The sequence below is a fragment of the Tamandua tetradactyla genome, chromosome 16 (assembly GCF_023851605.1).
Source record: "Tamandua tetradactyla isolate mTamTet1 chromosome 16, mTamTet1.pri, whole genome shotgun sequence".
NCBI classification, from domain to species: Eukaryota; Metazoa; Chordata; class Mammalia; order Pilosa; family Myrmecophagidae; genus Tamandua; species Tamandua tetradactyla.
The window spans coordinates 9794466-9809486 of record NC_135342.1 but is presented as its reverse complement, the minus strand read 5'-3'; the positions used below and the strand labels follow the sequence as shown (position 1 = coordinate 9809486).

Sequence of the window (15021 nt, the reverse complement as noted above, 5' to 3'; positions counted from 1 at the left end):
AGCAGTTAAAGTAACTGAAAAAGAGATCAGGCCTTTACTAGGGTTTAAAACAAAGCCAATCTGTCTGGGTCTAAGTTAAATCAGAATATAAGGTAAAAGATGATGGTGTAGGTATGACTATATGCGACCAAAGGCAGAGAGGTTTATTCTGTCTAGAACACAAATTTTCTGCAACACATAATCTAAATCAACCTGTCTGGATAGCCCATTTAAACAACCCCAAAGCACCTGGAGTCCAGAACAGGAGTGAGGGCTTGTGTTTCTGTGCAGCTTAATATAATACCAGGATACATCTCCAACTAAGGTGGGCTGATCATTAAAAAAGTATTGATTGATAGAATGAGCTGAGACTCAGCATCAAGGGATTGAGAAAACCTTCTCAACCCAAAGGGGGAAGAGTAAAATGAGACAAAGTGTCAGTGGCTGAGAGATTCCAAACAGAGTCGAGAGGTTATCCTGGAGGCTATTCTTACGCATTAAATAAATATCACCTTGTTATCCAAGATGTAATGGAGAGGCTGGAGGGAAGTGCCTGAAAATGTAGAGCTGTGTTCCTGTAGCCATGTTTCTTGAGGATAACTGAATAATGATATAGCTGTCACAGTGTGGCTGTGTGATTGTGAAAACTTGTGTCTGATGCTCCTTTTATCTACCTTGTCAACAGATGAGTAGAACACATGGAATAAAAATAAATAATAGAGGGAGCAAATGTTAAAATAAATTTAGTTTGACATGCCAGTGATCAATGAAAACGAGGGATTAGGGGTATGGTATGTATAATCTTTTTTTTTTCTGTTTTCGTTTTATTTCTTTTTCTGTTGTCTTTTTATTTCTTTTTCTGAACTGATGCAAGTGTTCTAAAAAATGATGAATATGCAACTGTGTGATGATATTGTGAATTACTGATTATATATATAGAACGGAATGATCACATGTTAATGTTTTAGTTCATTTATTAAATTTTCTTTAATTAATAAATAAATAAATTTTTTAGAAAATCAAGCATATCCTTGCTAATTTAAAAAATGACCAGTTCTAAATTGGAGAAAACATAAATCCGGATGGTAGGGCTGCTATCCTCAACTACCCTGAGGACGGTGTGACCCCGTGTATGATTTTCTTGAAGGGTGGTTTAGAAATGGAGAAATGTTAACAATCTTGCAATTCCTTGAATCTCTCTATCACCTCTCATCACAACTGGTTGCTGCTTTTCATCAACACAGTGCCAGGACTTAGACAGATGGGTTGATGCAATCTTGAACTCATTTATTTTGACCTTGATTTATTTGGAGTAGAGATGTAGTTTTTACAGAAAACATGTCATGTTGATTGTCTAAAAGTAAAAGTGCATTTGAACTCATTTGAGAGAATGCCGCTTAGTTTAATATATTTAAAGTAAATTCATCCTGTTGTGTTCTTGGACAAGCTAGACCTGTTTGTAGATTACTATACCGCAAATTACTGTCTTCAAGTCATGTCTACAGTTAACCTATTTTTGGAACTGAAATATAAAAACAAGAACCAAAGTCTAAGTTCTGACTTGAAAGGAGGAGATGATGTTCACAGCAGTGCTATCATTCGAAGTGAATCTTTATACATTTCATCATCTACAAACAGCAGTGCATAACTCTGAAAGAGTTTTACGAAAAGAATAAAGAGACTATAATACAGTTGGAACCTAATTATTGTAGGGACTTATTTATCCTAAGTCAAGTAGAACCAAATTCTAGAGAAATTTAGAAGTCTTCTGAAATAAATGGCAAACTCCCTGGCTCTGGGAGAGTAACTATGGCACAGGGGTCAGGCAAACTGGTCTGTTTTTGTACAACTCATGAACTAAGATGGTTTTATGTTTTTAAATTGTTGTAAAAAATTAAAACACTGTGTGATGTTAAAATTAAAAACAATTTTTTAAAAAGCATCGATTGAGTCCCTTAAGGGTCGAAAGGGGAAAAAATGTATATTTGGAGCTAGTAAACTTTCCCATCTGGGAAACCTTGGGTACCCTTTCAGCTACTGGGGACTCGCAAGAAACTAGGCCAACCCCGAGATTTTGAAGCTTGCCCTTTTGAAATTTATTTCTGTAGGGAAGAAGCTAAAACTTGGATGGGAAGGGACACCAAGGGGGAGTTTACTGCAATATTTTATTTCATAACTGGGTGAGGGCTTCTCTGGGGAGTCCACTTTTAGTTATTCCTTAAACAGGACATACGCAGTTCAGGCGTTTCTTTTGGATGTTTGCTATATCTCAAAATAAAAATGAAAAAAAAAAAAGCTCATGATAAAAAAACTGGAAAGACACCACTAAATATATAAAGTAACTGTGGTGGCTTGAGGTCATATGTACCCCAGAAAAGATGATGTCTTAAAGGTAATCGATTCCCATGAGTATAGATCTATTGTGGGCAGGACATTTTGATTTGGTTATTTCCATCGAGGCCTGCCACAGGTGGGTCTTAATCCTTTTACTGGAATCCTTTATAAGAGGATGAAATTCAGAGAAACAGAAGCTGAGGGAAAAGCCACAGCAGCTCAGAGGGAAAAGCAAAAGAAACTGAAATAGGACACACAGGAAAACAGAGCGAAACCACAGAAACAGAGCGGAGGCCACTGAAGCCAGAAACGGAATGCCATGAAACCCAGGAGAGAAGGGCCCTGTGCCTTGCCACCTGACAAAGGAGTCCTGATCACCAGCATCAGGTCTCTGGGGAGAAAGCATCACCTGTTGATGCCTTAATTTAGACATTTTCACAGCTTCAGAACTGGAAACTTGTCAGTTAATAAATCCCCATTATAAAAGCCAATGCACTTCTGGCATATTGCATTTCATCAAGCTAAAACAGGAACTTTCACTGATTTAAAGTAAGCTTTAAGTATAAGTGAAAAACTTAGAATACAGACACATTAACTTATAGATGTTTAAAACTATTGTGAGGGCAGGCCACAGTGGCTCAGAGACAGAGTTCTTGCCTGCCATGCCGGAGACCCAGGTTCGATTCCTGGAGCCTGCCCATGAGAAAAACAAAACAAGACAAGGAAACTACTGGGAAATTATTTTAGTATACCTGAAATGTATCAATTATGTGAACTAGTAACGAAGCCATTTGTATTTTATGGGTCTGCTTGCTGAGAATTTAGCTACACCGGAAACACAAATTTAAGTCTCCTAAAAATTATGCTGTGTTTAAAAAATAAAACAGGAATGATTGATTCAAAATGCCTCATAGAAATAGCTACAAAACATATGAAATGTTTTGAAAATAAGCTGGTGGCACATAGAAAGTGGCTCCCCCCCCCAAAAGAGGACAAAAATCAAAATTCCGAGAAATACAGCAGTTCGTAAGGCCCATTATAAAAATGATATATCTATATACACCAAATGGCTTAAATTACAAAGACTTATATTAACTATTGCAAGGATGTGAACGAACTGGGTCTCTCAAGCACTGCTGATGAAATGCTATATGTTTTTCTTGAAGGATGGTTTAGAAATGGAGAAATGTTAACAATCTTGCAATTCCTTGAATCTCTCTATAGATCAATAAAGAGTGGTGTATCATACAATGCAACAATACATGGTGGTGAAAAGTCAATCGCAAGCACACTCAACAGTGTGGATACATTTTATAGACAGTATGTTGAGGGAAAGAAGAAAGGTACAAAAGAGTTCGACATTGCATGATTCCATTCATATGAGATTCCAGAACAGGCAAAACTAACGGAAGATGATAAAAGTCAGATGGTGTTTTCTCTTAGGGACTCTGGAAAGGGGTAGAGCCCATAATACATGCATAAGCCTTCTAGAATATGGAAGATGTTTCAGATATGTGCCTTGAAATGGGTGATAGATTCATATAAATATAACTAAGACTAGCACATGGTGCAAAGGATGAGAGTAATTATGCTTTGTTTTTCTTCCCCCCCCCCACCACAAGGATGCAGGAGTTGGGTGTGGAATTCCTTCCCCCAAAGCCCAGCCCAGAATCCTGCTGTCCAAGGCCTGAGTAGAGGATGGATTACTACGAAAACAAAAGGGACTGGTTGTTCTAGTTTGCTAGCTGCCGGAATGCAATATCCCAGAAACGGAATGGCTCTTAAAAAGGGGAATTTAATGAGTTGCTAGTTTACAGTTCTAAGGCCAAGAAAATGTCACAATTAAAACAAGTCTAAAGAAATGTCCAATCTAAGGCATCCAGGGAAAGATACCTTGGTTCAAGAAGGCCGATGAAATTCAGGGTTTCTCTCTCAAGTGAGAAGTCACATGGCAAATACAGTCAGGGTTTCTCTCTCGGCTGGAAGGGCACATGGCAAACATGGCGTCATCTACTAGCTTTCTCTCCTGGCTTCTGATTTCATGAAGCTCCCTGGGAAGCATCTTCCTTCTTCATCTCCAGAGGTCGCTGGCTGGTGGACTCTCTGCTTCGTGGTGATGCACCATTCTCTGGTCTCTCTGAATCTCCCATTCTCCCAAATGTTTCCTTTTTTATAGGACTCCAGTAAACCAATCAAGACCCACCCAAATGGGTGGAAACATGTCATCACCTAATCCAGTTTAACAGCTATTCTTGATTAAATCACACGTCCAGGGAGATGATCTGATTACAGTTTCAAGCATACAGTATTGAATAGGGATTATTCTACCTTTATAAAATGGGATTTAGATAAAAAGATGGATTTTCTAGGGGGCATACTTCCTTTCAAACAAGCATACTGGTTTAAGGATGGTCCTTGTGAGATAACCAGGGGTCAAATCGCCTCACCTTTGGTTCTCAGAGGAGAGGAGAGGGGTTTGATGCTGTGAGCCCTGGGTGAGGGGTCAGGGTGTAATTGGAGCAGAGCAGGGAGTGGGGCTAGTGAGGGGAGCAGGATGGGGCAGGAGAATGAAGCTCAGGGGGCTTAGGGTAGGAGGGAGGCTGGGGACAGCCATTGTGGCTTCCTTACTGGGGCAGGAAACCCAGTCTGGCCTCCCAAGCTTTCTCTCTAGATGAAGTTTCGGTGACACAGCGCTAAGGCTCAAGGTAGAGGGAAATGGGGCTTTGTCAATGGGCTGCCCTGGACTTGGCAGGGCCTGATCACCTGGGGTGCATCAGAGGGGGGACTAGGTGAGGGGGAAGCTGGTCCTGTCAGGATTTCCTCTGACAGCCCCAGGAACCCCTGTACCCCAGAGGCACAGGGACAGGAAGCAGTCCTACTTCCGAAGGGGAGAGCCTGGGTGGGCGATATTCCTATGACTAGGAATTCCTATGACTATATTCCTATAACCCTATAATATCACTGGGAGGACCCTCATGTCTCCTGCCCTCATAGCCCCACCCTCATGTCTCCTGCCCTCCCAGCACCCAGGCCACCTGCCTCTAGAACCAAACCTTTACTCAGCACCGAGAGTGTCAGGGAAACATGAGCCCCCGACTGTCCTGGGCTAGGAGGGCCTATAGGATTCTTTTGACCACACATTCTGCTCCTGCCCCTGCAGAGACCCCAGCTGAGACGCCCCCCCCCCAACACACACACACACAAAGAATTTTTCTTCCCTCTTTCAAAGGCCCTGCCCCAGCCCTCGCAGGCCAAGCCAAGGAGGATGGTTCTCTCTGTGGTCACTTGAGCTCCAGCAAGGGGCTGGAGACACCCAAAGACAAGGAGCTAACGGTGGGCACGTGGCTCCAGAGTCCCTTCCAAGTCATGAGAAATAGAGGATCCCATCCGAACTCTGTGACCCCACCCAAGCCTCTTCTCTTGACCTCTCTTGGAAAACTGCCGCACCTGTCACACTACCAGTGTGACTCCTTATATACGCGGCTGCAGGGTCCTCGTCGTATATGCCTCCTTCTGATGTGTCTGGAACCCCTGGGGCTCAGAGAGAAGTTCTTGTTATGGGGAACCTGAGCAGATGGCCTTGACCTTGGTGCTCCGTGTTGGTCTTCCATCCTGTTTACATCTGCCTGCTGAAGCGCCGTCCTCCACATGTCTGGTTACAGTAACCTCACGTTCCAGGACCCCAAGCACAGAAGGGACAGAGCTCCAGGCCCCGGTCACCTTCCTGCAGCCTCACAGACTCTGGGCCGAGAGGCCGAGAACACGGCAGTCCCGGCCTCACCACCTGGCCCCCACTGGCCCTCCCCCAGCTCAACACGAGAGGCACCTCTCCTGTCCTTCCCCTCTGCTCTGTCCCATTTATCAGGAGCGAGAAACAGATGGGGTGGGTCCAGAGAGAGGAAGTTGCAACCAGAAGCCAGAAGAAGAAATTTCCCCATAACCTCTGCAAGAAAAGCGGGGCCCAAGGGCAGGGGAGAGACCAGCCCAGCCCCCCTCAAGGGCCCAATGCCCATCCTAAAAAAAAAGTGAAATAACTAAAACTCCTTAAGTGGGGAAAAGAAGCAGCCCTCCCACATTTGAGAAGGGCTTCAGAATTCACCATAAAGACAGGAGCATGTATATATATATATATATATATTTAAACAAATTCACAGAAAATGACAAATGATAATTTTGAATGTTAAAATGTTTGGAGGATGAGAAGAAGCAAAACCTAAAATGACTTTAGATAATTAAGTAACATGAGTCATAAGTTTCCCTCTTGTGCAGGAGCGAGAAGCATTGTTAAAAGTCTTAGACTCAAAGCCAACAGCCACCCTGCCCCAGCAATGTGGTGTTGGGAGAGAGACAGTCAGTGGAAAGCGTCTTATGATGGGGATGAATCTTGTATGTTTGCAGCATGATGTATAGTATCCAGTTTAAGCTGCTTTCTGTCCTATAGGGACGATCTCATCTGCTTTAACCGGACTTCCGTGAAGAGTGTCACACAATACAGCCTTGTGTAATAGTTCTGGGGGAGTGCAGGAAAGATTTCATGCTCGCCTTACAGAAAGGACATAAGCTTGCAGATGGCTCTCAGGAGAACGCCATTGTCCCCAGGAATCCTCCAGCATACTCTGCTGGGTTGGCATCTTTGGAGACATGGGGACAGGCTGCAGGAATTGGGGGCCGCTGGTTTGTACCATAAATTCCAAAATCTGATGCTACAATCTTGGAAGATTTGGGCCTGGTATGTTGCCATTTGGACAAAATGGAAGCTGGGGAGAAGGAACTGGGAACAAAGATACAACCCCTATTTGAGGATATGGTGTGATTCAGTGAGGCAGGAAGGAAGTGGGGGCAATTATGGAGGAGGGGCTCCAACTGAGAGAGGCATGGACTGTAGAAAGAATGAAGTACACTGTTGATCAGCAGTTGCTCCAGGGCTAACAGGAAAACCAGGTGACTATGAAGGGTCTCTCCCACTTAGATATGGTCCATTGGGTGGCCTTTATTTGACTCATATTCCTTTCTTTTTTTTTTTTACTGCAAGTGTTTATTAACATATTTATTGTTTAGAAAAGTTGTGGGTGTATAGAACAATCATGCATAAAATAGAGATTCCCATGTACCACTGTGCCGGTTTGAATCTATTGTGGACCCCAGAAAAGCCATGTCCTTTAATCCTCATTCAGTATTGCTGGGTGGGAGCTTTTTTATTGTTTCCATGAAGATGTGACCCACCCAATCGTGTGTGGTAACTTTTGATTAGATGGTTTCCCTGGAGATGTGTCTCTACCCATTCAAGGTGGGGTAGATTACTGGAGCCCCTTAAGAAGGAATCATTTTAGAAAAAGCTGCGGAGCCAGGAGAGCCAACGGAATAGACAGAGCCCTGGGGAAGCCATTGAAGATTCCTGGAGAGAAAGCTAGCAGACTTCGCCATGTGTCTTTGCAGCTGAGAGAGAAACCCTGAACTTCATCAGCCTTCTTGAATCAAGGTATCTTCTCCTGGATGCCTTAGTTTGGATATTTCCATAGCCTTGCCTTAATTTGGACATTTTCATAGCCTTAGGAGTGTAAATTTGCAACCTAATAAATTCCCCCTTTTAAAAGCCATTCAGTTTTTGGTATATCACATTATAGCAGCCTACAAACTAGAACAACTACCCTCTTATATTTATAAGTATTTTAACTAGTTTCCAAAATTTAAATATTGGAATGCTCTTAAAGCCTAGATTTTCTTGTAAAAGTGGGAAGATCTGACATTCCTACTTGACAACCAATGGCTAAAGCTGAGCCGAAACCATTCCCCTTTACTTTGCTCCACTCCCTACTATGAGCTGTGTTCTCTAATCGAGGTCAATACTCAGCTTACACTTGCCCCATTGTAGTAGGACGCACTACACTCATTTACCAATCAAGCCTTCTCCTTTTCGAAATTGCTTGCTAAGACAAAAACATCTGTCCTAGAAAGGTGGACGCACTGATGCAGCCAACCAAAATCCCACAGGTCAAAGGGCCACTCTTCATGTCACTCTCCTCAGCAGGGCTCCAGTTCATCTGAGGTCTGGAAGAAAACCAAAGGCCAAGGACACCCTCTGCTGGATCGGTGGAGTCACAAGTTTTTGTATATTTCAGATGCTAAGCTTGAGGAGTGTCTTAACTTCCTAGAACTGCTGTAACTAAACACCACAAATTAGGTGGCTTAAAACAACATAAGTGTAACAGCTGGGAAGGCTACAAGTCTGAAATCAAGGTGTGGCAGGACCACACTTCCTATGAAGACTGCTGAGTTCTGGTGGCAGCTCATCAATAACCCCTGGCATTCTTTGGCTTGTGGCATAGCTCAGTCTCTGCTTCCATCCCATGGCCTTCTTCTCTCTCTGTGTGTCCACAGTTTCCATTCTTATGAGGACACAAGTCATACTGGAACAGAGCCCACTCTACTCCACTGTCGCTTCCTCTTAACATCTTAAGAGATCCTATTTCCAAACAGGGTCACATGCAGAAGACTGGGGTTTAGACTTGGACATATCTTCTTGGAGGATGCAATTCAATCCATAACAAGGAAACTGTAGTCCTACTGTGTAGCTGTGCATGGCCCAGCTACATCCACAAATGACATTTATACAAATAAGGGATGCAAGCGGTGGTGGAATTCTCGCCTACCATGCAGGAGACCCAGTTTCGATTCCCAGCCCATGCACACAACACTACCCCCACCTCCCCTCAAAATTTTTTTTCCAGCAAATGGTGCTGCAACAACAAGATAGTCGTTTTTTGGATATGGTTTTGCATACTGTCATGGTTAGGGACATGTGTCAACTTGGCTAAGTTGTGGTACCTGTTTATCTGATTGGGCAAGTGCTGACCTGTCTGTTGCAATGAGGACATTTCATAGGATTAGATCATGATCACGTCAGCTGCACCCACAGCTGATTCCATTTGTAATCAGCCAAAAGGGAGTGTCTTCTACAATGAGTGATGCTTAATCTAATCACAGGAAGCCTTTTAAGGAGGACTCAGAGGAGACAGGTCCCATTCCTGCTTTGGCTGGTGAGCCTCTCCTGTGGAGTTCATCCAGACCATCCATCGGAGTCATTGGCTTCGCAGCCTGCCCTGTGGATTTTGGACTCTGCGTTCCTGCGGTCACATGAGACACTTTTATAAATTTTATATTTGCAAGTGTTCCCTGTTGATTCTGTTTCTCTAGAGAACCCTAACTAATACACATACCATAGAGCATGCAAAAAAATATTTGTACAAATAATAGAGAAGGAAAAGAATATAAACTGAAGAAGATAAGTGACTAGGGGATTTCAGGAGTTTAAACATATAGAATAGATATATTCCATATGATATTTATTGTTGTTTGGACAACTAGACTGGACAGATCTTACACCCTAGTTGCTACATGCACTTAAGGAATTTAAAGGGGGAAAAAATGAAGTATACAATGAAAAAAAGGAGAAAATGAGGAAACCATAAAAGCAGCAAGGCATAAGAAGACAAGTTACCTTAAATGGGACTACAATAATAAACACGGCTGAATTGTCACCAGAAACTTAGGGTCCCCCAAATAGTGGAATAACATCTCTAAAATGCAAAGCTAGACTACTACACATTGGGGAAATTGTCCTTCAAAATGAAGGAGAGGGAGTTTTGCTTCTGTTATGGATGACAAAGCTCCCAGAAGAGTGACTCGCCCACAAAAAACAACAACAAAAAAAAACCCAACTATAAGCCATAAGTTTTGGAACTAACCAGAGGGTAGAAGCAAACAGATTTTGGAAGGGAGTGAAAATGGGGGGAGAAATAACCAACCAAGGGTGAATGACTTTGCCCCAACTGGGAGCCAGAGCTTCAGTGCCGAGCAGGGGGCTAAAACGCTGACGGAATTCCTGCCAGCTTTCTGGAGTGAGGAACCAGGGGCAAGAGCTTGAGGCAAGTGTGGAGACTGGAGAACGAGGGAAGAGAATCCCCAAAAGAGAGCCAGCGAGGGGCCCTGCAACTTGGGAGGGTAAACTCTTCCCATGACTGCCTGCTGTCACACATCATCCGGGGCCCCCTCCCCTCCTTGCCGGCGGAGACTCCAGACTAACCAGATGCTGAGAGGCTTGTCTGAACTCACCAGGTAAGGACAGACAGATCCCCTCACCTGCAGCTCTTTCTGCCTGCACCGTCATCTCCACAGGCAAGAGAACACCACCCAGCCAAGTCCCTGCGAGGTCCCCTTGGACCCTTGGGGAGATCAGTGAGCAAATTCATCTTTAAATATTGCGAGCTGTGTTGAAGGAAGCCCGGTGAGCACCTGTCCTTCCCCTCTGCTGGGAGGGAAGGCGTGTCCTCCAGGACACACGTGCCCAGTGGATTTGGCCAGGAGACATAGTCGTCATGAGAGAGGGCACCCCCACCTGTACCTCTGGGGCCTCCTGACCTCTTGAATTGGCTCCCCAGTCCCCACTCACTGTCTCTGTCCCAGGAAGCCTCTGCCTCCCTGCGCCGATGCTGATGCCCATGCCAAACCCGAGAGCCCGGGGCCGTAGGGCACCTGGGAGGGAACCCAGACTCCTCACCTGCCACCCCTCAACAGGGTAAAAGTGACCTCACCTCCGTATGCCTTGGTTGGCTCATCTGAAAAAGGTGGGGAGGAGGGGAGCCATAATACAACTGCTGTGCAATGTTGAATGAATCTGCACCTGTGAAATGTGTTCGGCCGGCGCCTGACGCGTAGTAGTCACCCATTCATGCTTATTAGACGTCATCTGGGTGCCAAGCTCCATTCTAGGAGCTGGGGGTACAGAAAAAGCTGGAACTGTAGAAAATTACGGTCCTCCTGGATATTATCATTGGAGAAAGAGAAACGAAACAAACAAAAGAAGTGAAATATTTAGCAATTCAGCAGGTAGGAAAGTGAAAAATACTAAGGAAAACACAAAGCAGGCACAGAGACTAGGAAACATTAAAATCTGTTGAGGTTCCTCAGAGTGGTTATGAAGGGCTTTTTGGAGGAGATGACTTTTATGTAGACATGAAAGAAGAGAGAATAAGGCCTGCAGGAGCCCCGAGGAGGTGCAGTCAGTAAGAGGGAACAGTAAAACAAACAAAAAAAAAGCATTTATTTCAGTGTTTTAATTTATTTTTTAAATTTAAATTAATCTATTTATTTGAAATGTGTATTTTTGTATTTATGCTATTTTATCCAAGCTGGAGCTTGGATAAATTTCCTTCCAGTGCTTATCTTACCCCCTCACACCCCTTCCAAGGCAGGGGTTGCGCATTGTTCCCAGCTCCTTCTCTCCAGTTTTCATTCTGTCCAAATTGCATTAAACCAGGTTGATGTCTTCTGAGATTTCAGCCCCGAGTATGGATATTTGATGGTGTGCTGGTTTGAAACTGTTACACACCCCAGAAAAGCCATGTTCCTCTAGTCCATATCTACAGACCTATTGTGGGTGAGATCTTTTGATTGGGTTGTTTCCATGGAGATGTAACCCACCCAGTTCAAGATGGGTTGTAATCCTTTTTGCTAGAGTTGTTTGTGAAAGGATAAGAAGACAGTAGAGCTGAGAGGGCCCAGTGTCATTCAAAAAGAGAGAACAAAACAAAACAAAACAAAACATCCAGAGACATTTTGGAGAGAGCCGATACAGAGCCCCGAGAGAGAGAGAAAAGTGCCCCAAAGATGCTAAGAGTGAACCTTCAGGACACAGAGAGCTCAGAGATGTGTTCTCAGAGCAGCAAGCAAGGACCCTCAGAGGCTCAGAGAGGAGGCCACTGGAATCAGAAGCTGAAAACAACGCGACCCAGGAGAGAAGGCACAGCAGATGCCAGCCATGTGCATTCCCATGTGACAAAGGAACCCCAGATGCCATCCACCTTTCTTCAGAGTCAAGGTATTGCCCTCTTGGTGCTTTAATTTGGACATGTTCATGGCCTTAGAACTTTAAATTTGTAATCTAGTAAATCCTCTTTGTAAAGGCCAGTCCATGCCTGGTATGTTGTATTCCAGCAGCTTTAGCAAACCGAAAGAAATGGTAAACCGGGAGTCCCAAGTTCTTGCAGTTTTCCAGGATCTTATTACCCAGGGAAAATAACTGGAGTTCCCATGCTACATAAGTAACCTGAATCCAATGCCATGCCATCCCATAATATTGAGGGAATTTTTGTTGGTAGTTTCATTCTGCTTGTCACGTGTAAGCATCTTCTTCACCCCACCATATGGAACAAAGCTGGGTTTCCTGAATTTCCCCTTGATACCACAAGGCTTTTGAGTGTCAAGTCTTTTATGGAGGTTTGGAGACAGCAAAGGGGCATGATTCCATAGGCAAGAAAGCACTTAAATTGGGCCTTAGCCAACTCTGCAAATAAACTCCCTGGCAACATGGGACATGATTCTCGGGGATGTCCAAATCATGGGATTGACAATGCCTTCTTGACCAAAAGGAAGAAAAGAAATGTAACAAAATAAAGTTGCAGTGGTTTAGAGATTTCAGATAGAGCAGAGAGGCTATTGTGGAGATTACTTTTATGCAAGCTTCAGCTAGATATTGCTAATTGCCATGGTATGCCAAGCCCTAAACAACAGTACTCCTAAAAACGCTTAAGAATACCCAACACTCTATCTGAGGCTCTCTACTAATTTCACTGAGTTTATTTTTCAGAAACTTAAAATCTCCAGATTGTTCCTATGCCAGAGAAGCCTTGAAACCCAGAGGTATCAGTCTCTCCAAAAACATCAACCAGTCGAACCCCCTACCCCATAATATTAACACCTCTTCTCAACATGAAGAAGTTAGGATGGTCATTACCCAAGTATCCCTAAAGATTGAGAGAGGGATCAAATGAGAGGGAGGAGTTGTAACAGAGAAGTTAGGATTTAGTAAATGAGTATGACTACTGAACCATTATATTGATATTTCCTTTTAATCTCTAGTAGATTAGAGCAGCTAGAAGGGAATACCTGAAATTGTGGAGCTGGAACCCATAGCATACTTTGAAGTTTGTTCTATAACTACTTGTTAAATGTCCTTTGAAATCTATCACTTTTCTGCATATATGGTATATTTCACAATAAAAATTGTTTGCTTTTTCTTTTTGAATTGGGCATTAGATATCATCGCTGCTTAAATTCACCATCTGTTTCCAACTCAGAGAGTCTCTGATGGTTGACTGTCTCCTGCCACCATTTTGCTGGGATCCCATCTCTTCTAAGAAAAGACCTGTTCATCATCCATCACCCATCCCTTCTATTGCCATTGGAAGTGCCCCCCATCCCTGCCCCTCAGTCTCTTCTCTTTTGGCCACAAAAGTAAATCTTTAGATTCATGTTAGTTTATAATGTAATTTTTGTCAAATTTTTATCTCAGCGTTCAGACAAGTCCCAGCCTTTTTGTTTCTACATCTCAAACAATAACTTAATTAAAATGTCTTTGAAATAATTATAGACTCACAGGAATTTGTATAAATTGTACAGAGGGTCCTGTGTACCCTTTACCCAGCTCCCCCCAAAGGTGACGAGTGTATAACTGAAGTACAGTCTCAAAACCAGGAAATGGAAAGTTAACTTGTCTTTAGATCTTATTCAGATTTCACCAGTTTTTTTCCATGCACTAATATGTGTGCATGTGTGGTTCTGTTTTGTAGCTTTAGGCAGTTTTATCACATGCATCAATTTGTGTAGCCGCCACCTTAGTCAATATACACAACTATTTCATCAACATGAAAGAATCCCTTGGGTTATCCTTTTGCAGTCACACCCATCCCTCCTCCACCCCTCCTCCTGGCAGCCACCAATCTGCTCTCCATTTCTATAATTCATCAGTTTATTTAAAATAAATGCACACTTGTCTCCCTGAGATAAATTTCGCAGTCCGTCTTGAATGTGAAAATGTTTCCTTCTTTATTGCCACTATAGCAGTATTATTTATTAGAATTTTATTTTGATGATGACATCAAGACATCAAAAGAGATCTTTTACAAAAACATGGTCATATATCATCATGCTTCCTAGAATCCAATGGAATGGGCTTGAGCTATGACATTGAAGATGGGCTTTAGGGAAAGGTATTTTATGGCTTAAGGGCTTTCCCTTAAAGGGTGTTTCCCTAACACAGGTCCAGAGTGGGAGAAAGTAGATGATGGGAGGGTGGTAAGGGAGAATTTGTGTTAGGCAGAACTTTTTTGGTGGAAGCAAATGAAATCTGATTCAAATTGGTCTAATGGAAAAGCAAAGTCTTGGCTCAATTAACTGAAAAGTTCAGACATTCCCTAGTTTCAGGCACAGCCAATTCCAGAATTTAATCACCTGGTTCTAGAATTTAATGAACATCATGCAAAAAATTAATCTCCTTTTCCTACTTCTCTTCCTTCCCCCAACGTCTTCCTTTTTCTTATTATTCCTCTAAGGAATGCTGTCTTCTCTTCCAGGTTCATATTCCTCAATTACTGAGTGCCAAAAACTCTAGGCCACCATTTTCCTTGGTTAAGGATCCCCGTAGAAAGGGAACAGCTGTTTTCCAAAAGTCGTAGCAAAAGTCTTGGAACAACTCATACTCATTAGAACAGCCTGGGCCACAGAGTCATCTACAAGCCAAAAACTTGGCTGTGGTTGTGATGGTGTTGCTGGAATATGCTTACTCAACCCAGCCTGTCGTGGCACTAGGCTTCCTCGGGGTGGGGGTGGGCAGTGTAAGGAGTAGTTTCCATTCTTTCTAATCAAGGCCCT

At 43.2% G+C, this 15021-nt stretch overlaps 1 protein-coding gene across 1 annotated transcript in view; it reads right to left on the bottom strand.

Moving 5' to 3' along the window:
- The window catches only part of SIGLEC5 (sialic acid binding Ig like lectin 5), a 34896-nt gene extending 23857 nt beyond the window's left edge, over positions 1-11039 (bottom strand). Inside the window, exons 1-2 of the mRNA XM_077130448.1 lie at positions 10994-11039; positions 10763-10845 (exon numbers count right to left, since the gene is read on the bottom strand). Coding sequence (XP_076986563.1) covers positions 10763-10845; positions 10994-11039 — 129 coding nt within the window. The remainder of the gene's footprint in view (positions 1-10762; positions 10846-10993) is intronic.
- Positions 11040-15021: the final 3982 nt, after the last annotated feature.